Genomic DNA, 16,156 nt, shown 5'->3' on the forward strand with positions numbered 1-16,156 from the left:
TTTATCCACACCTAGCCTTGATGTCCTGCCAGTTCTCTCCATTCAAGCTTCACTTTTCCTTTTTATTCCCAGATTCAAAGGTTGGGGGAGATTAAATAAAGAACCCCCCCCCCCTCAAAAAAATGACCACTAATCCAGTTGGTTACCTTTGGCAATGCCTACTGCTTTGCTCCTATCCCAACTTTTTCTTAGTTTCTTTCTCCTACCAGACTCTGAACATTCTCTTCCATCTTCTAGTCTTTTCTTAGAGTCCATCAAAATACCGTAAAAGAAATTCTACTTACTCTGAATGATAGAGCTTTTAAATCAAGGAACGGTAGCTTCTCTATACCTTTGGTACCTCATATGACCACGCTGAAGCTTCCAAATCTTTTAACAGGATTATATTCCTGTGTCTCTATCAGTGATTTTCCACCAGTTGCATATCACAGAAGCAAATGTGGTGGTCTTGATCATGAGCCGACTTGAAAAGTTTCAGAGAAGCAGATCAAAAGAATAGAATGCCTAGCCTCTCTTCTAAATGACCACGGACTAACTTCCCTTGTGAACATCAGCAAGAATATTGCAAATGGAACTTGTTTAAAGCACAGTGGAGCTTTAGATGTCACCACAGCTAGAATTTTATCTGAAAAGTTCTGCAGCATAGTCTAGTGGAAGAAGCATGGACTTGGGAGTCAGTAGACTTGGTATTTAATACTAGCCCTGCCACTCGTCTGCTCTGTGACCTTGGACAGGTCACTTAACCTCTCTGTCTTTCAGTTTCTTCATCTGTAAAGTGTCAATTCAATATTTGTTTTATCTGCCATGTAAAACCATAAACCTACGTGAGACAGAAACCAATATGTTTATATTGTACCTTACTTCTGCACTTACTACAATGATTGGCACAGAAAAAGCACTCAACAAATACCAGTTATTATTATGCAGCAGTTGTTTTCCTTTTACCAGATTTTTGGATTGCCCTGTACGTAACTCAAGCAGCTCCTGAAATTCCAATTCTTCCACAACTAATTTAGAGAGGTAGCAATTTTTTTTTCCTGACCTAGCCTCTCCCCAACATCTCTTGAGCATCCTGCCCTGCCTCCCTCCTCATTCTTGAGATCAGCCTACAGAAAGCCATTACGTTTGCATGTGGAAAATGTGGGTTTTTTCATCTCCAAATGTCCTGGTCACGATTTTTGATGATTTGCTCGTAAAAATATCAGAGATAAAATTATACTGAACATAAATCAGCACATTAAATGAAATATTCCAATGTGGAGGATTTATGTCACCAAGTAGTAAGGGAAATTCGTTGATTTTCCTCTATTTTGGTGGTGTGTAGGTTTGGCTCTGGGGAACTGAGAGAACAAAGATGATGTACGCATACATACTCTAGTTTGGGAGCCTATGTTCTCCACACTCCCAAGGATCAAATATAAGGGAGCGAATTGAGATTCCCTGAATACGTTTCTTTTGTAGAATATTAAATTGAGGTTACAACCCATAAAGTTAACAAAAAAGGATGACACTATATTTCCAATATTTCACCATTTTGAAAGATATTTTTCAAAGTCTAATTTAAAAGGTGTGTGTGTTTAATGAAACTCTCCTCTTCTGTTTTTCAGTGCAGTGTCTGGAAATGACAACCAAGCGGAAGATCATCGACCGCCTGGTGCCATGTCGATGCTTCCGAGGAGAAGAAGAAATCATCTCCGTGTTAGATTACTCCCACTGCAGCCTTCAACAGGTGCCAAAGGAAGTTTTTAACTTTGAAAGGACATTAGAAGAACTTTATCTGGATGCCAATCAAATTGAAGATCTACCTAAGGTAAATGCTTATTGAAAATTAAGAAATCTACTGTAATCTCTGAGTCAGTGACTACTGGAACGTCCAGGGTTGGGTTTCTATGTTAGTACGTTCTGATAGTACGTTGTCTTCTGGTGCTTCCTTTATCAGTCGCTTCTGCTCATAGTTGTGATTTGCAGATTCAAAAAGGGCAGTTATTCTGAAGTCAGCTGTGAAGGCAGTGTGGGGTGATATATTCAAAACCCCAAGAGAGGTTTGGTCTCAAAGAAGATACAAACTTGAAAGGAGTAACAGGATCAATATCTTGGGCTCACAGGGAAAGAAAAGACCCTGATGACATGACCTGTTTCGAGGCTCTTGATGGTTGTCAAGACAACGTCTTTTTCTGAACAGAGTGTTTTGCATCATAAGAAATACCTCAGGCCTCATAAAGTCCTATTACGGAAATGGAATTTGATATATAATTTGGGTTCATATTCCCAGTGCTCTTAAAGGTGAGCCATAAAGCATTTATGCTTATTGCGTATTAAATCCAAATGGTTTCCCAGCTGCTGCTTCCAATGGAGCGGAGAGGATTAATGAGGTGAAACCAGTGTTCTGCTAAGGCCTTAGATTTTCAACATTTTTTAGTAGTGACAGTAATAGTATTTTTTAAGAGCTTGCTGAGCACTGTACACTAGTGGAAATTAGACCTCCTCCTTGGCCCTCAATATACAGCAGGGAGAGAGAACTAGAAGTAGACATGGAAGGAGAGATGAAACAAACAACATGAAAGAAAAAGTTGCAGGGTCCTGTGGCTAGAGGAGCAGAACTCGAGAGACGGAGAGTCACCCCCGTAGCCACAGTGACCACTCCCTCAGCCTCCCCAAGGTTTTGAGGAGGCCGTGCATTTGGCTGATTTTCTCCTTCCCCTCAGGGTGGTGGGTGAGAGGCAGGAAAGGATGCGGAGGCTCCAGGATGACGCTAAGGGGGAGATGACGTGTTTCCGGGAAGGCAGGGTGACAGTCTGGGCGGAGGACACCTAGGGTATGTGCTGTGGCTGCTTTTTTTTTAGCAGCTGTCCTCTCTAATGACTCAAAGTTTTACCCAAAGTAGACCACAGCCTCCCTGTCATTTGCAGCCTCTGCTTCATCCCAAGGTTCTCAACTGCCATTTCCTCCGATTCCTCCTCTGCCACTCCTCCCCCGTTATCTCCCCACCACCACCACTCCCACCTCTTGCCTTATACCAGAAGGTCTCAACTGCAGCCAGAGCCAAACAATTGGCACAGCACGACTGGAGCAGGCGAGAAGGCCAGAAGCCGCCGCTGCCCACGCCAGACCAGTTAGTGGGCACTCTCCCGGAGGTAGAGATGCTTCTGGCTGGGCCATGGGCCGAGGCAGGCATTTCAGGGAGCCCGTAGTGCTGGCGTGGCAGCAGACAGTTGGTCAGTCAGTCAATCAGTCGTACCTATTGAGTGCTTACTGTATGCAAAGCACTGTACTAAGCACTTCGGAGAATACAACATGACAATAAAAAGACATATTCCCTGCCCACAACAGTTTACAGGCTATAGGGAGAGCTAGACATTCAATATGAAGAAGCTGTATGGCTTAGTGGATAGAGCACAGGCCTGAGAGTCAGAATGTCATGGCTTCTGATTCTGACTCTGCCACATGTCTGCTGCATTACCTTGGACAATCAATCAATCAATCAATCGTATTTATTGAGCGCTTACTGTGTGCAGAGCACTGTACTAAGTGCTTGGGAAGTACAAGTCGGCAACACATAGAGACAGTCCCTACCCAACAGCGGGCTCACAGTCTAGAAGGGGGAGACAGAGAACAAAAGCAAACGTACTAACAAAATAAAATAAATAGAATAGATATGTACAAGTAAGATAGATAAATAAATAAATAAATAGAGTAATAAATATGTACAAAAATATATACATATATACAGGTGCTGTGGGGAAGGGAAGGAGGTAAGATGGGGGGATGGAGAGGGGGACAAGGGGGAGAGGAAGGAAGGGGCTCAGTCTGGGAAGGCCTCCTGGAGGAGGTCAAGGAGGTCAAGAAGTCACTTTACTTCCGTGGGCCTCAGTTACCTCATCTGTAAAACGGGGATTAAGAGTGTGAGTCCTCTGTGGGACAGGGACTGTGTCCAAGCTAACTAACTTGTATCTACCCCAGAGCTTTTAACAGTGCTTGGCACATAGTAAGCTCTTAACAAGTACCGTAATTATTATTATTATTACTCACCTGTTGCAGCTACTACCTGCTGGTCTCTCCACACTTCTCACCTGGTCCGGGAGGCTGGCCAGAAGGACAACAGGCAGAACCCACAGCAGTAGCAGGAGCTGTCCTGGGTTCTCCTTGTTTACTTGACTGTTCTTTAAACTGTAAACTCCCTGTGGGCGTGGATCATGTCTACCAACTCTGTTGCATTTTACTCTCCCAAGCGCTTAGCACTTTGCACCAAGTAAGTGTTCAATAAATAGCATTGATTTTGAGGTCTCCTTGGTCAAAAACCTTTGTAAAGTGTAAAGCTTAGTATCAGTCCTCTTGTCTTTGTTTCAGCAGAACATAGATTTCGGAAAGCAAATCAAGAGCAAGTCTTGACGGATTCATGATTGCACCCCACTGACCTCATTTAATAATAACAATAATTATAATAATAATATGTAGAGGGAAGGAGACCATGTATTAAATCCCCATTTAGCAGATAAGGGAATTGAAGTTCAGGAAAGTTAAGTGGTTTGGCCAGGGTCACACAGCAGTTACATGGCAGAACAGGGATTAGAACCCAGGTAATAATAATAATAATAATAATAATGGCATTTATTAAGCGCTTACTATGTTCAAAGCACTGTTCTAAGCGCTGGGGAGGTTACAAGGTGATCAGGTTGTCCCATGTGGGGCTCACAGTCGTAATCCCCATTTTACAGATGAAGTAACAGGGGCACAGAGAAGTTAAGTGGCTTGACCAAAGTCACACAGCTGACAAGTGGCGGAGCCGGAATTTGAACCCATGACCTCTGACTCCAAAGCACGGGCTCTTTCCAGTAAGCCACGCTGCTTCTCTAAGTTAAGTGCTTACTGTGTGCCAGGCACTATTCTAAGCCCTGGGGTAGATACAAGGTTATCAGATTCTCCTAAGCCCAGGCTCTGTCCATTAAGCCATGCTTCTTCCCACTTGATTTAATTACTGGAGTTAAAATTTACCATGGGAATGTGAATCCAGCACTTGGGAAGGACTTTATATAAAAATGTCAAACTGTATTTTTTTTTCTGTTTATCCAAAGAACATGCAGGTAATACAGCAGTTACTCTGATCCCAGAGAAATAGTGTTCTGATTGTGCCAATAGGGACAGCCAGAGAATGAGTTTTTAATATGAGTTTTAATTAAAGGCTTAGTATAATAATGATGTATTTGTTAAGTGTGCAGTATGTGCAAAGCAATGTCCTGAGCACTGGGTTAGATACAAGGTGATCAGGTTGTCCCATGTGGGGCTCCGTTAATACCTGTTTTACAGATGAGGTAACTGAGGCCCAGAGAAGTTAAGTGACTTGCCCAAAGTCACACAGCTGACAAGTGGGGGAGCCAGGATTAGAACTCATGACCTCTGGCTCCCAAGCCTGTACTCTTTCCACTGAGCCACGCTGCTTTTCGATGAAGCAGCGTTGTATGAGTAGTATGAGCATAGTATGAGTCCAATGTATAGACTCACAGTGGCCAGAAGGCCAAGTTCCAAGGAGCGCAATCTTAGTGTACACACAAACAAGATATATACATCTGAGAACATCAGAATCTTGCACATTTAAAAAAAAAAGATTTTTTTCATATTCAAACAGAAGAGATTGGTTAATAGATTGGCACTGGCCATTTCATCTCACTGCTGCGATGAAGGGAATTGAACATTATGCCAAAAATAATCCATTCAGAAGATGTAACAAGAAACCTGGATGCAGGCATTAGAATACATGTCCACACACTCTAAACTGTGGATTCCTTGTGGGGAGGGAATTTGTCTAAGAACTCCATTGTAAGGTAATAAAAATAATGGCATTTATTAAGTGCTTACTCTGCCCAAGCACTGTACTAAGTGCTAGGGTAGATACAAGATAGTGAAGTTGTACATAAGTCTCTAACCCACACGGGGCTTAGACTCTTAAGGGTACACTCCCAAGCCCTTAGTACTGCACTCAGAATACTGTAAACACTCAATAAATGCCATTGATTGATTGATTAAAGGAAAAACTCCGCCAACTCAGTACTTGAGCATCATTGAAGTTCTAGATGTAGTCTAGAGGTAGGGAGACATCATGGCCGAGTGGCAAGAGCACGGGCTTGAGAGTCAGAGGATGTGGATTTTAATCCCAGCTCCTCCACTTGTCTGCTGTGTGGCCTTGGGCAAGTCACTTAACTTCTCTGTGCCTCAGTTACCTCATCTGTAAAATGGAGATTAAGACTGTAAGCCCCACATGGGACAACCTGATTACCTTGTATCCATCCCAGTGCTGGTAACAGTGCTTGGCACATAGTAAGAACTTGACAAATACCATAATTATCATTATCATTATCACCATGAATGGTATTTGAGTGCTTACTGTGTGTACAGCATTGTACTAAGGTTCTGGGAGAATACAATGGAGTTAGCAGACACATTCCCTGACCACAATAAGCGTCAGTCTTTGAAGAAGCTTGGTTTGCCAGTGACTAATCCCTTGTCTTGTCATATGCCGTTGAATCGTTTTTGACCCATCGACACCACAGACACATTTCTTCCAGAATGCCCTGCTCTCCATCTACAATCGTTCTAGTAGTGTATCCATAAACTTTTTTTGGTAAAAATGCAGAAGTGGTTTCCCATTGCTGCCTTCTGTACAGTCAGCTCGAATCTCTGCCCTTTCCTCTCTCCAGTGCCGCTGTTGCCCAGCATGGGTGAGTTTTGACTTGTAGCAGATTGTCTTCCACTCGCTAGCCACTGCCCAAGTTAGGAATGAAATGGGTAGGCCTCTGCTTGACTCTCGCTCCCATAGCCTGGAATATCGGGCCTGGAATGCCCTCCCTCTGCCCATCTGCCAAGCTAGCTCTCTTCCTCCCTTCAAGGCCCTACTGAGAGCTCACTTCCTCCAGGAGGCCTTCCCAGACTGATCCCCTTCCTTCCTCTCCCCCTCGTCCCCCTCTCCATCCCCCCCATCTTACGTCCTTCCCTTCCCCACAGCACCTGCATATATGTATATATGTTTGTACATATTTATTACTCTATTTATTTATTTATTTATTTTACTTGTACATATCTATTCTATTTATTTTATTTTGTTAGCATGTTTGGTTTTGTTCTCTGTCTCCCCCTTTTAGACTGTGAGCCCACTGTTGGGTAGGGACTGTCTCTATATGTTGCCAATTTGTACTTCCCAAGCGCTTAGTACAGTGCTCTGCACACAGTAAGCGCTCAATAAATATGACTGATTGATTGATTGATTGATAGCCAAGACTGGTAGAGTATTGGAAACTCTCCAGGTGCGACCCTGAGAGGGACGACTAATCCCTATAGACACACATACTAGTAAACTCCTTGTGGGCAGGGAATGTCTCTATCAACTCTATTATTCTGTAATAGTCTCCCAAGCAGTAAATACAGTGCTCTGCCTCCCAGTAATTGCTCAATACATGCCATTGATTTATTTACAAGCAAATGATTGTCGCCCACTTTTCTGAATTAGCCAGGCATTATGGATTGGTCTGATACGCTGAATTGGTTTGAGAAGCATCGTGGCCTAGTGGATAGAGCACAGGCCTGAGAGTCTGGAGAACCTGGCTTCTAATCTGGGCTCTGCCACTTGTCTGCTGTGTGACCTTAGACAAATCACTTAACTTCTCTAGGCCTCAGTTACCCCATGTGTAAAATGGGAATTACAGCTGCGAGACCTCTGTGGGACAGGGACCGAATCCAACCTGATTAGCTTGTATCTACCGTGGGCAAGGCAGTGATGTGATGGGAGAAAAAGGCCAAGAACACTGGGGAGAAGTGGTGGGGGAAAAGTTAGGCGCTTTTCTTTCAGGCAGGGCTAACTCATCAGCATTCTGGTTTTGCAAGAATCTACCTCTTGTCAAGACCTCTGGAGGACAGTCACCAAGCCATCTGGGGAAGCAATGTGGCCTAGAAGAAAGAGGCTGGGCCTAGGAGTCGGAAGGGCTTGTGTTCTAATCCCAGCTCTGTCGCTTGCTGTGTGACCTTGGGCAGGTCACTTAACTTCTCTAGGCCTCAGTTTCCACATCTGTAAAGTGTGAGCCCTATGTGGGATCTGGACTGTGTCCAACCTGATTAGCTTGTATCTACCCTGGTGCTTAATATAATACCTCACACATAATAAGAGCTTAACAAATACCATAACAAACTTTCTTCTAAGCCAAAATCCTTCATATTTCATCATCATCATCATCAATCCCAAGCGCTTAGTACAGTGCTCTGCACATAGTAAGCGCGCTCAATAAATACGATTGATGATGATGATGATGATCAATCGTATTTATTGAGCACTTACTATCTGCAGAGCACTGTACTAAGCGCTTGGGAAGTACAAATTGGCAACATATAGAGACAGTCCCTACCCAACAGTGGGCTCACAGTCGAAAAGGGGGAGACAGAGAACAAAACCAAACATACTGACAAAATAAAATAAATAGAATAGATATGTACAAGTAAAATAAATAAATAGAGTAATAAATATGTACAAACATATATACATATATGCAGGTGCTGTGGGGAAGGGAAGGAGGTAAGATGGGGGGGATTTTTACTGTCTTGCCCTCAATAGAGATGAGGAAACCCAGGCTAAACCTTCTTATAAAAATCATTCCTGCCCTTGGGACCCATTTAAAAAAACCTACCTCAACCTTCTCTTCTCCAAAATGTGAAATCCCAGCTCGTGTGACTTTTCCTCAAGAAAACAATCAAGTATTTATTTAGCACTTTCACTGTGCAGAGGACTGTGTTAAGGACTTGGGATTGTACAACTGGGTAAGTAGACATGACTTCTGCCCTCCAGGAGACACAGCCTGGTAGAAAGGCATAAATTATAGGTAAGGGGAAAACCTGATCTAAGGATATGTAAATAAACGTTGTGACAGGCGGTGAATACCTGAGTCCTTAGGGTGTACTGACTCAAGTACATAGGTGACACAGTAGGAAGGGAAAATAGGGTGGGGATATGAAAGATAAGTCAGAGTAGAGTTCCGGGAGGAGATGTGATTTTAGTATGGTTTCCAAAGTGGTGAGACTGATGGTCTGACAAATTCATCCGGTCGTATTTACTCATTCAGTCATATTTATTGAGCGCTTACTGTGTGCAGAGCACTGTACTAAGCACTTGGGAAAATACAGTGCAGCAATAAAGAGAGACAATCCCTACCTATGACGAGCTCACAGTCTAGAGGTGAAGGGGGAGGGAATTCCAGGGAGGAGGAAGTATGTGAGCAAGGGGTTGATGGCAAGAGAGATGAAAACATGGTGAGTGTGTCAGTATTAGTGAAGCAGCGTGGCTCAGTGGAAAGAGCACGGGCTTTTGAGTCAGAGGTCATGGGTTCAAATCCCAGCTCCACCAATTGTCAGCTGTGTGACTTTGGGCAAGTCACTTAACTTCTCTGGGCCTCAGTTCCCTCATCTGTAAAATAGGGATTAAGACTGTGAGCCCCACGTGGGACATCCTGATCACCGTGTAACCTCCCCAGTCCTTAGGACAGTGTTTTGCACATAGTAAGCACTTAACAAGTACCATCATTTTTATTATTAGAAGAATGAAAGATTACAGTGGGAGAGGAGCATAAATAGGTAGGGCAGAAAGAGCTGACTGTCTTAAAGCCGAAAGTCAGGAGTTTCTACTAGATACAGAATTGGATGGGCTACCATTGGAGGTTTTGAGGAGTGGAGAGATGTGTGCAGAATGTTTTTTTTTGTTTGTTTTAATTTTTTAGAGAAATGATTCAGCAGCAGAGTGAACTAGAAAGGGGAGATATTGGAGGCAAGTGAGTCGGTTGATGCAGTAGGTGAGACAGGACATAAGCTCTTGGGTAGGCACAGCAGGTCTTTTGGATGGAGAGACAGGGCGGATTCTGAAGATATTATGATTTTGTGATTGAACATGAGGGTAGAGAAGAATGTCGGGTCAATGATGCCAAAATTGTGGATTTGTGAGACAGGGAAGATGGTGGTGTTCACACCACAATCTTCTAGACTGTGAGCCCACTGTTGGGTAGGGACCGTCTCTATATGTTGCCAACTTGTACTTCCCAAGCGCTTAGTACAGTGCTCTGCACACAGTAAGCTCTCAATAAATACGATTGATTGGTGTTGTCAGCAGTAATGGGAAAGTCAGCGGGAGAAGGTTTAGGTGGGAAGATGAGGGGTTCGATTATTGACATCTTGACTTTGAGGTGACTGTGGAATAGCCAGGTAGAGACATCCAGAAGGAGGGAGGATCCACAATACTGCAGAAGGGAATCAGTGCTGGAGCTGGCAAGGTATATTTGGAAGTCACTTTGAGGGAAATGGTAGTTGAAGCTGTGGGAGTGGGTATGAATTGGAAAATAGAAGGATTCCTAGATCTGAGCTTTGAGGGAACCCTACAGTAAGGGGATGGGAGGCACAGGAGGAGCCAGTGAAAGAAACCAAAATCGTTTACCCATCAATCTGGTAATTATCTTAGCTGTTTCCCTTAAAACTCTCTCCTAATTGCTCCCACTCCTCTCTAATTGTAGCATCCAGATTTGGGTCCCGTTCTGGTAAGGATCTAAAGGGAACCAGTCACGAAATCCTTCAGTACATCCCATTCTCACACTTGTCTGTCTCCTTGTTCTTCGCTTCAAGCACTAGCCTTTTTCTGCTCACCCCAAGACCAGGTCTACCTCGGGTTGGACCCTTCCTGTTGCCACTCACCCACTGGTTATCACTCCCTGCATTCACCCTCAAGCCTACCATGTAATCCCTATTTATTGATGAGTACTGGGGGACAGATCAATGGCCTCATTACTCAAGATAGATCACATCTATTTCTCCCCCTTAATCTTCGTTTTCTGTCTCTGCCATAGATAGAGGTGTAAGTTCATTGGAGAAAGTTACCTAAAACCTAGTATTCACTAGTGTTAGTGTTTGCAAATTGATTTGGTAATGTCTTTTTCCTCCACTATATTTCTAGGTATAGAAATTTAGGTCAGGTCTTTGATTTCTAGAGTTATCTCTTTCTTTGTAGAATGTAGGAACTGTTATAAAATGAGCTGATCTAAGCATGTATCCTGTTCTTCCTTGACTGCTGCATCAATCTCATCGCTGACCTCCCTGCCTTTTTTTTATGATATCTGTGAAACATTTACTGTGTTTCAAGCACCGTACTAAGCGCTGGGGAAGATGTACAAGCTAATCAGGTTGGACATGGCCCATGTCCCACATGGGGCTTACTGTCTTAATCACCATTTTACAGTTGAAGTAACTGAGGCACAGAGAAGTTAAGTGACTTATCCAAAGTCACACAGCAGACAAGTGGCAGAACTGGGATTAAAATCCAGGTCCTTCACACTCTCAGGCCCATGCTCTACAGACTAGCCCATGTTGCTTCTCTGTCTTCTGTCTTTCCCCACTCCAGTCTGTACTTCACACTGCTGCCTGGATCCTTTTTCTAAAAAAAACCTCCCCAGCCCTCAACGACCTCCAATGGTTGCTCATCCATCTCCACATTCATTCATTCAATCATTTATTGAGCGCTTACTGTGTGCAGAGCACTGTTCTAAGTGCTTGGAAAGTTCAATTCAGCAACAAATAGAGACAATCCCTGCTCACAGTGGGTTCACAGTCTAGAGAGGGGAAACCGGCATGAAAACAAGTAAACAGGCATCAGTAGCATCAATATAAATAAATAGTATTGTAGATATGTGCACATCATTAATATTAATAAATAGAATTATAGATAGGTACATATAGACACAAGTGCTGTGGTGGGGAGCAGGGTAGAGCAAAGGGAGCGAGTAGGGGCGATGGGGAGGGGAGGAGAGGGAGAACAGAGGTAAAGGGGAGCTTAGTCTGGTTTCTGCTTTCCATTGACTTTAAAGCATTCATTCATCTCTCCCGCTCCTTCTTTGCCTTGCTTATTTCTTATTACAACCCATATCATATGCTTTTGTTCCTCTAGTGCCAGCTTGCTCATTGTACCTGGATCTCACCTATCTCACCACAAACACTTTCCCACATCCTTCCTCCACCTGGAAGTCCCTCATCCTCCATATATGACAGACTACCACTCTCCCCACCTTCAAAGTCTTACTGAGGTCACGTCCCTGCCCAAGAGGCCTACCTCAATTAAGCTCTATTTTCCCCTTCTCCCTCTCCCTTCTGTGTCACCTATGTACTTAGGTCTATGCCCTGTTAGCACTTGATATTCACCCCCCAACCCAGTCCCATGGTACCTACGTACGTAACTCTAATTTGTTTATTTATAGTAATATGTCTCCCCCATAGACTGTAAACTCACTGTGGGCAAAGGATGTGTCTTCCTATTCCGTTGTACTCTCCCAAGTACTTTGAACAGTTATCTCAATAAATACTATTGATTGATCTTATTTCTTTCCCACTCTTAAAACATCATCTGAGGTCTAATGAGTTCTCAGAATTGGCCACTAGGGAAACGGCTTTGACCAGTGCTTTTAATTAATTAATTGTGGCATTTGTTAAGCACTTACTATGTGCTAAGGTCTGGGGTAGATATCATCAGATTGGACCAGATCATTCAATCCTGTTTACTCAGCGCTTACTGTGTGCAAAGCACTGTACTAAGCACTTGGGAGAGTACAATATCATAATAAACAGACATATTCCCTTCTCGCAATGAATTTATAATCCAGATGAGCCCCTGTCCCACATGTTGCTCATAGTGTAAAAATGGGAGAAGAACAAATATTTTATCCTCATTTTACAGATGAGGTAACTGAGGCACAGAGAAGTTAAAGTTAAATCCAAGGGCACGGAACAGACAGGTGTCAGAGTTGGGATTAGAACCCAGAGTTGTAGCTCTTTCTCTAGGCTACATGGAGATTTAAGAATATTCAGTCAGTTTGCTTAGTACAGTACTTTGTGCACTGCCTTGCACACAGTAGACATTCAGTAGTATTGATTTGATTATTGATTTTTGTAAGATCATCATCACCATTAAATCTTCTAGACTGTGAGCCCACTGTTGGGTAGAGCGATCTCTCCCAGAACGCCCTGCTCTCCATCTGCAATCGTTCTGGTAGTGTAATCCATACAGTTAACCATTGCCACCTTCTGTACAATGAACTCGAGTCTCCGGCCTTGACTCTCTCCCTTGCCGCTGCTGCCCAGCATGAGGGAGTTTGACTTGTAGCAGATTGCCTTCCACTTGCTAGCCACTGGCCAAGCTAGGAATGGAATGGTTAGGCCTCTGCTTGACTGTCCCTCCCATAGTCGAGACTGGTAGAGTACTGGAAACTTTCCAGGTTTAGCCTTGAGGGGGGTTCCTGTTCTCAGTTCATGTTTATTTACAGAAATGGAAGGGAAAACAAAAATGCTACTTTTTTGATCTCTTGAGACTGATTTTCCTTCTCTTCCCAATTAACAAAGAAGCATTGCTTCCTCAGTGCAGTGATCACCGACATTTTCTGATATTTTCTTTCCCTATCCATTTTCCAGAATACAGTTAGGCAAATTCTTCATCCTTTAAACAGCCTTGAGCAGCCTTTCAGAGACAGCTAGCTGTAGCTCTCTGTGAGAATGAGAAGCTGAGAATTAGTCAAAGGGAGTGTTTTCCCTTTCTTCTTTGTCACTTTTCCCAAACAGATACACTTTCTACCTGCTGGCTTCCCTGTCCTACCAGAGCTCTGAGCAAGTTCATATATCCTTGAAGTTTAGGCCGCTCATCCTTCCTGGACACAGTTTCTACCTCATTAAACCCAAACTGTGGTATTTCTGTGGTGCTTTGAGTGTTCCAAACACTGTCTTAAGCACTGGGGTAGATACAAGATCATCAAGTCCCATTCATTCATTCATTCAATCGTATTTATTGAGCGCTTACTGTGTGCAGAGCACTGTACTAAGTGCTTGGGAAGTACAAGTTGGCAACATATAGAGACAGTCCCTACCCAACAACGGGCTCACAGTCTAGAAGGGGGAGACAGAAAACAAAACAAAACATGGAGACAGGTGTCAAAGTCATCAGAACAAATAGAATTAAAGCTATAGGCACATCATTAACAAAATAAATAGAATAGTAAATATGTACAAGTAAAATAGAGTAATAAATCTGTACAAATATATATACAAGTTCTTTGGGGAGGGGAAGGAGGTAGGGCAGGGACATAAGTCTCACATTGTAAGTAAAAGAGAGTACAGGTATTGGTGAAGGAACTGAGGCACAGAGAAGTGAAGTGACTTGCCCAGTGTCACACAGCAGCCGGGTGGCAGTGGCAGGATTAGGACTCAGTTCCTCTGACTCCTAGATCCGTGCTCTTTCCATTAGGCCATGCTGATTTTCCACGGTTTCATTCCTGACTGTGGTTCCAACATGATCTTTCCCAAATCCACCCCCCTGCCTCCAGCCAAACAGCTAACAGCATCAACCACCTTGTTCTTCACCCTGCTTTCAGTGTCTCCTCACTCTGATTTATACTTCCCACCACTACTTGACTTGTCACTGGGCACCCATCTCTTCTCTCCTCAAAACCCCTCACTTCCTCCCCTTGCCCCTCAAAAGCAACAAAGCCTCCTCACCTTCATCTTCAAGGCTCTCAGCCAACTCACCCCAACTCACCCCATCTGAAATTTCTGCTCTCTTCACCTCTGTTCTCTGTTTCCTCAGCCTAGAACTCCCTCCCACATCACATAGACCACCACTCTCTCCACATTCAAATCCCTCCTAAAAACCCCACCCCCTCCAACAAATCTTCCCTGATTAATTCCCAGCACCCCAAGTCACACAAACCAACCAGCAATACTAGCACTTTTTTATGGTATTTGCTAAACATTTGCAATGTAATAATAATAATAATGATGGTATTTGTTAAGCGCTTACTATGTGCCAAGCACTATTATAAGCACTGGCATAGATACAAGATAAGCAGGTTGTCCCACGTGGGGCTCACAGTCTTAATTCCCATTTTACAGATGAGGTGACTGAGGCACAGAGAAGTTAAGTGACTTGCCCAAAGTCATGCAGCCGACAAGTGATGGAGCTGGGATTAGAACCCGTGACCTCTCACTCCTAAGCCCATGCTCTTTCCACTGAGCCACGAAAGAAGAAGAACATTCTTCTTCTCGGTGTGTCACACATTGTGCTAAGTACTGGGGTAGTTACAAGTTAATCAGGTCTGACATGGTCCTGATGCCCACATGGGGCTCAGAGTCTAAGGAGGAGGTAGAACAGGTATTGAATCCCTATTTTACAGTTGAGGAAACTGAGGAAAACATCATCATCATCAATCGTATTTATTGAGTGCTTACTATGTGCAGAGCACTGTACTAAGCGCTTGGGAAGTACAAATTGGCAACATATAGATACAGTCCCTACCCAACAGTGGGCTCACAGTCTAAAAGGGGGAGACAGAGAACAAAACCAAACATACTAACAAAATAAAATAAATAGAATAGATATGTACAAATAAAATAAATAAATAAATAAATAAATAAATAAATAGAGTAATAAATATGTACAAACATATATACATATACAGGTGCTGTGGGGAATGGAAGGAGGTAAGATGGGGGGATGGAGAGGGGGACGAGGGGGAGAGGAAGGAAGGGGCTCAGTCTGGGAAGGCTTCCTGGAGGAGGTGAGCTCTCAGCAGGGCCTTGAAGGGAGGAAGAGAGCCAGCTTGGCGGATGGGCAGAGGGAGGGCATTCCAGGCCCGGGGGATGATGTGGGCCGGGGGTCGATGGCGGGACAGGCGAGAATGAGGTACGGTGCGGAGATTAGCGGTGGAGGAGCGGAGGGTGCGGGCTGGGCTGGAGAAGGAGAGAAGGGAGGTGAGGTAGGAGGGGGCGAGGGGATGGACAGCCTTGAAACCCAGGGTGAGGAGTTTCTGCCTGATGCGCAGATTGATTGGTAGCCATTGGAGATTTTTGAGGAGGGGAGTGATATGCCCAGAGCGTTTCTGGACAAAGATAATCCGGGCAGCAGCATGAAGTATGGGAAGTTACTTCCCATAGCTAGTCATACTTCCCATACTTCCCAAAACAGAAGTTAAGGGACTTGCCCAAGGTCACACAACAAGCAAGTGGCAGAGCCGGTGTGTTCATATTTGTACACATTTATTCATTCATTCATTCAACTGTATTTTTTGAGTGCTCAATGAGTACAATGCACTGTACTAAGCGCTTAGGA

The 16,156-nt window shown here is 43.8% G+C and overlaps 1 protein-coding gene across 2 annotated transcripts in view; it reads left to right on the forward strand.

The window, feature by feature from the left end:
* The window catches only part of LRRC7 (leucine rich repeat containing 7), a 439,503-nt gene that overhangs the window by 75,455 nt on the left and 347,892 nt on the right, over positions 1–16,156 (forward strand). For both annotated transcript variants that reach the window (XM_038744743.1, XM_038744744.1), the window contains exon 2: positions 1,608–1,810. In XM_038744743.1, the coding sequence (XP_038600671.1) occupies positions 1,608–1,810 (203 nt within the window). The remainder of the gene's footprint in view (positions 1–1,607; positions 1,811–16,156) is intronic.

The sequence above is a fragment of the Tachyglossus aculeatus genome, chromosome 4, assembly GCF_015852505.1.
Source record: "Tachyglossus aculeatus isolate mTacAcu1 chromosome 4, mTacAcu1.pri, whole genome shotgun sequence".
NCBI lineage: Eukaryota > Metazoa > Chordata > Mammalia > Monotremata > Tachyglossidae > Tachyglossus > Tachyglossus aculeatus.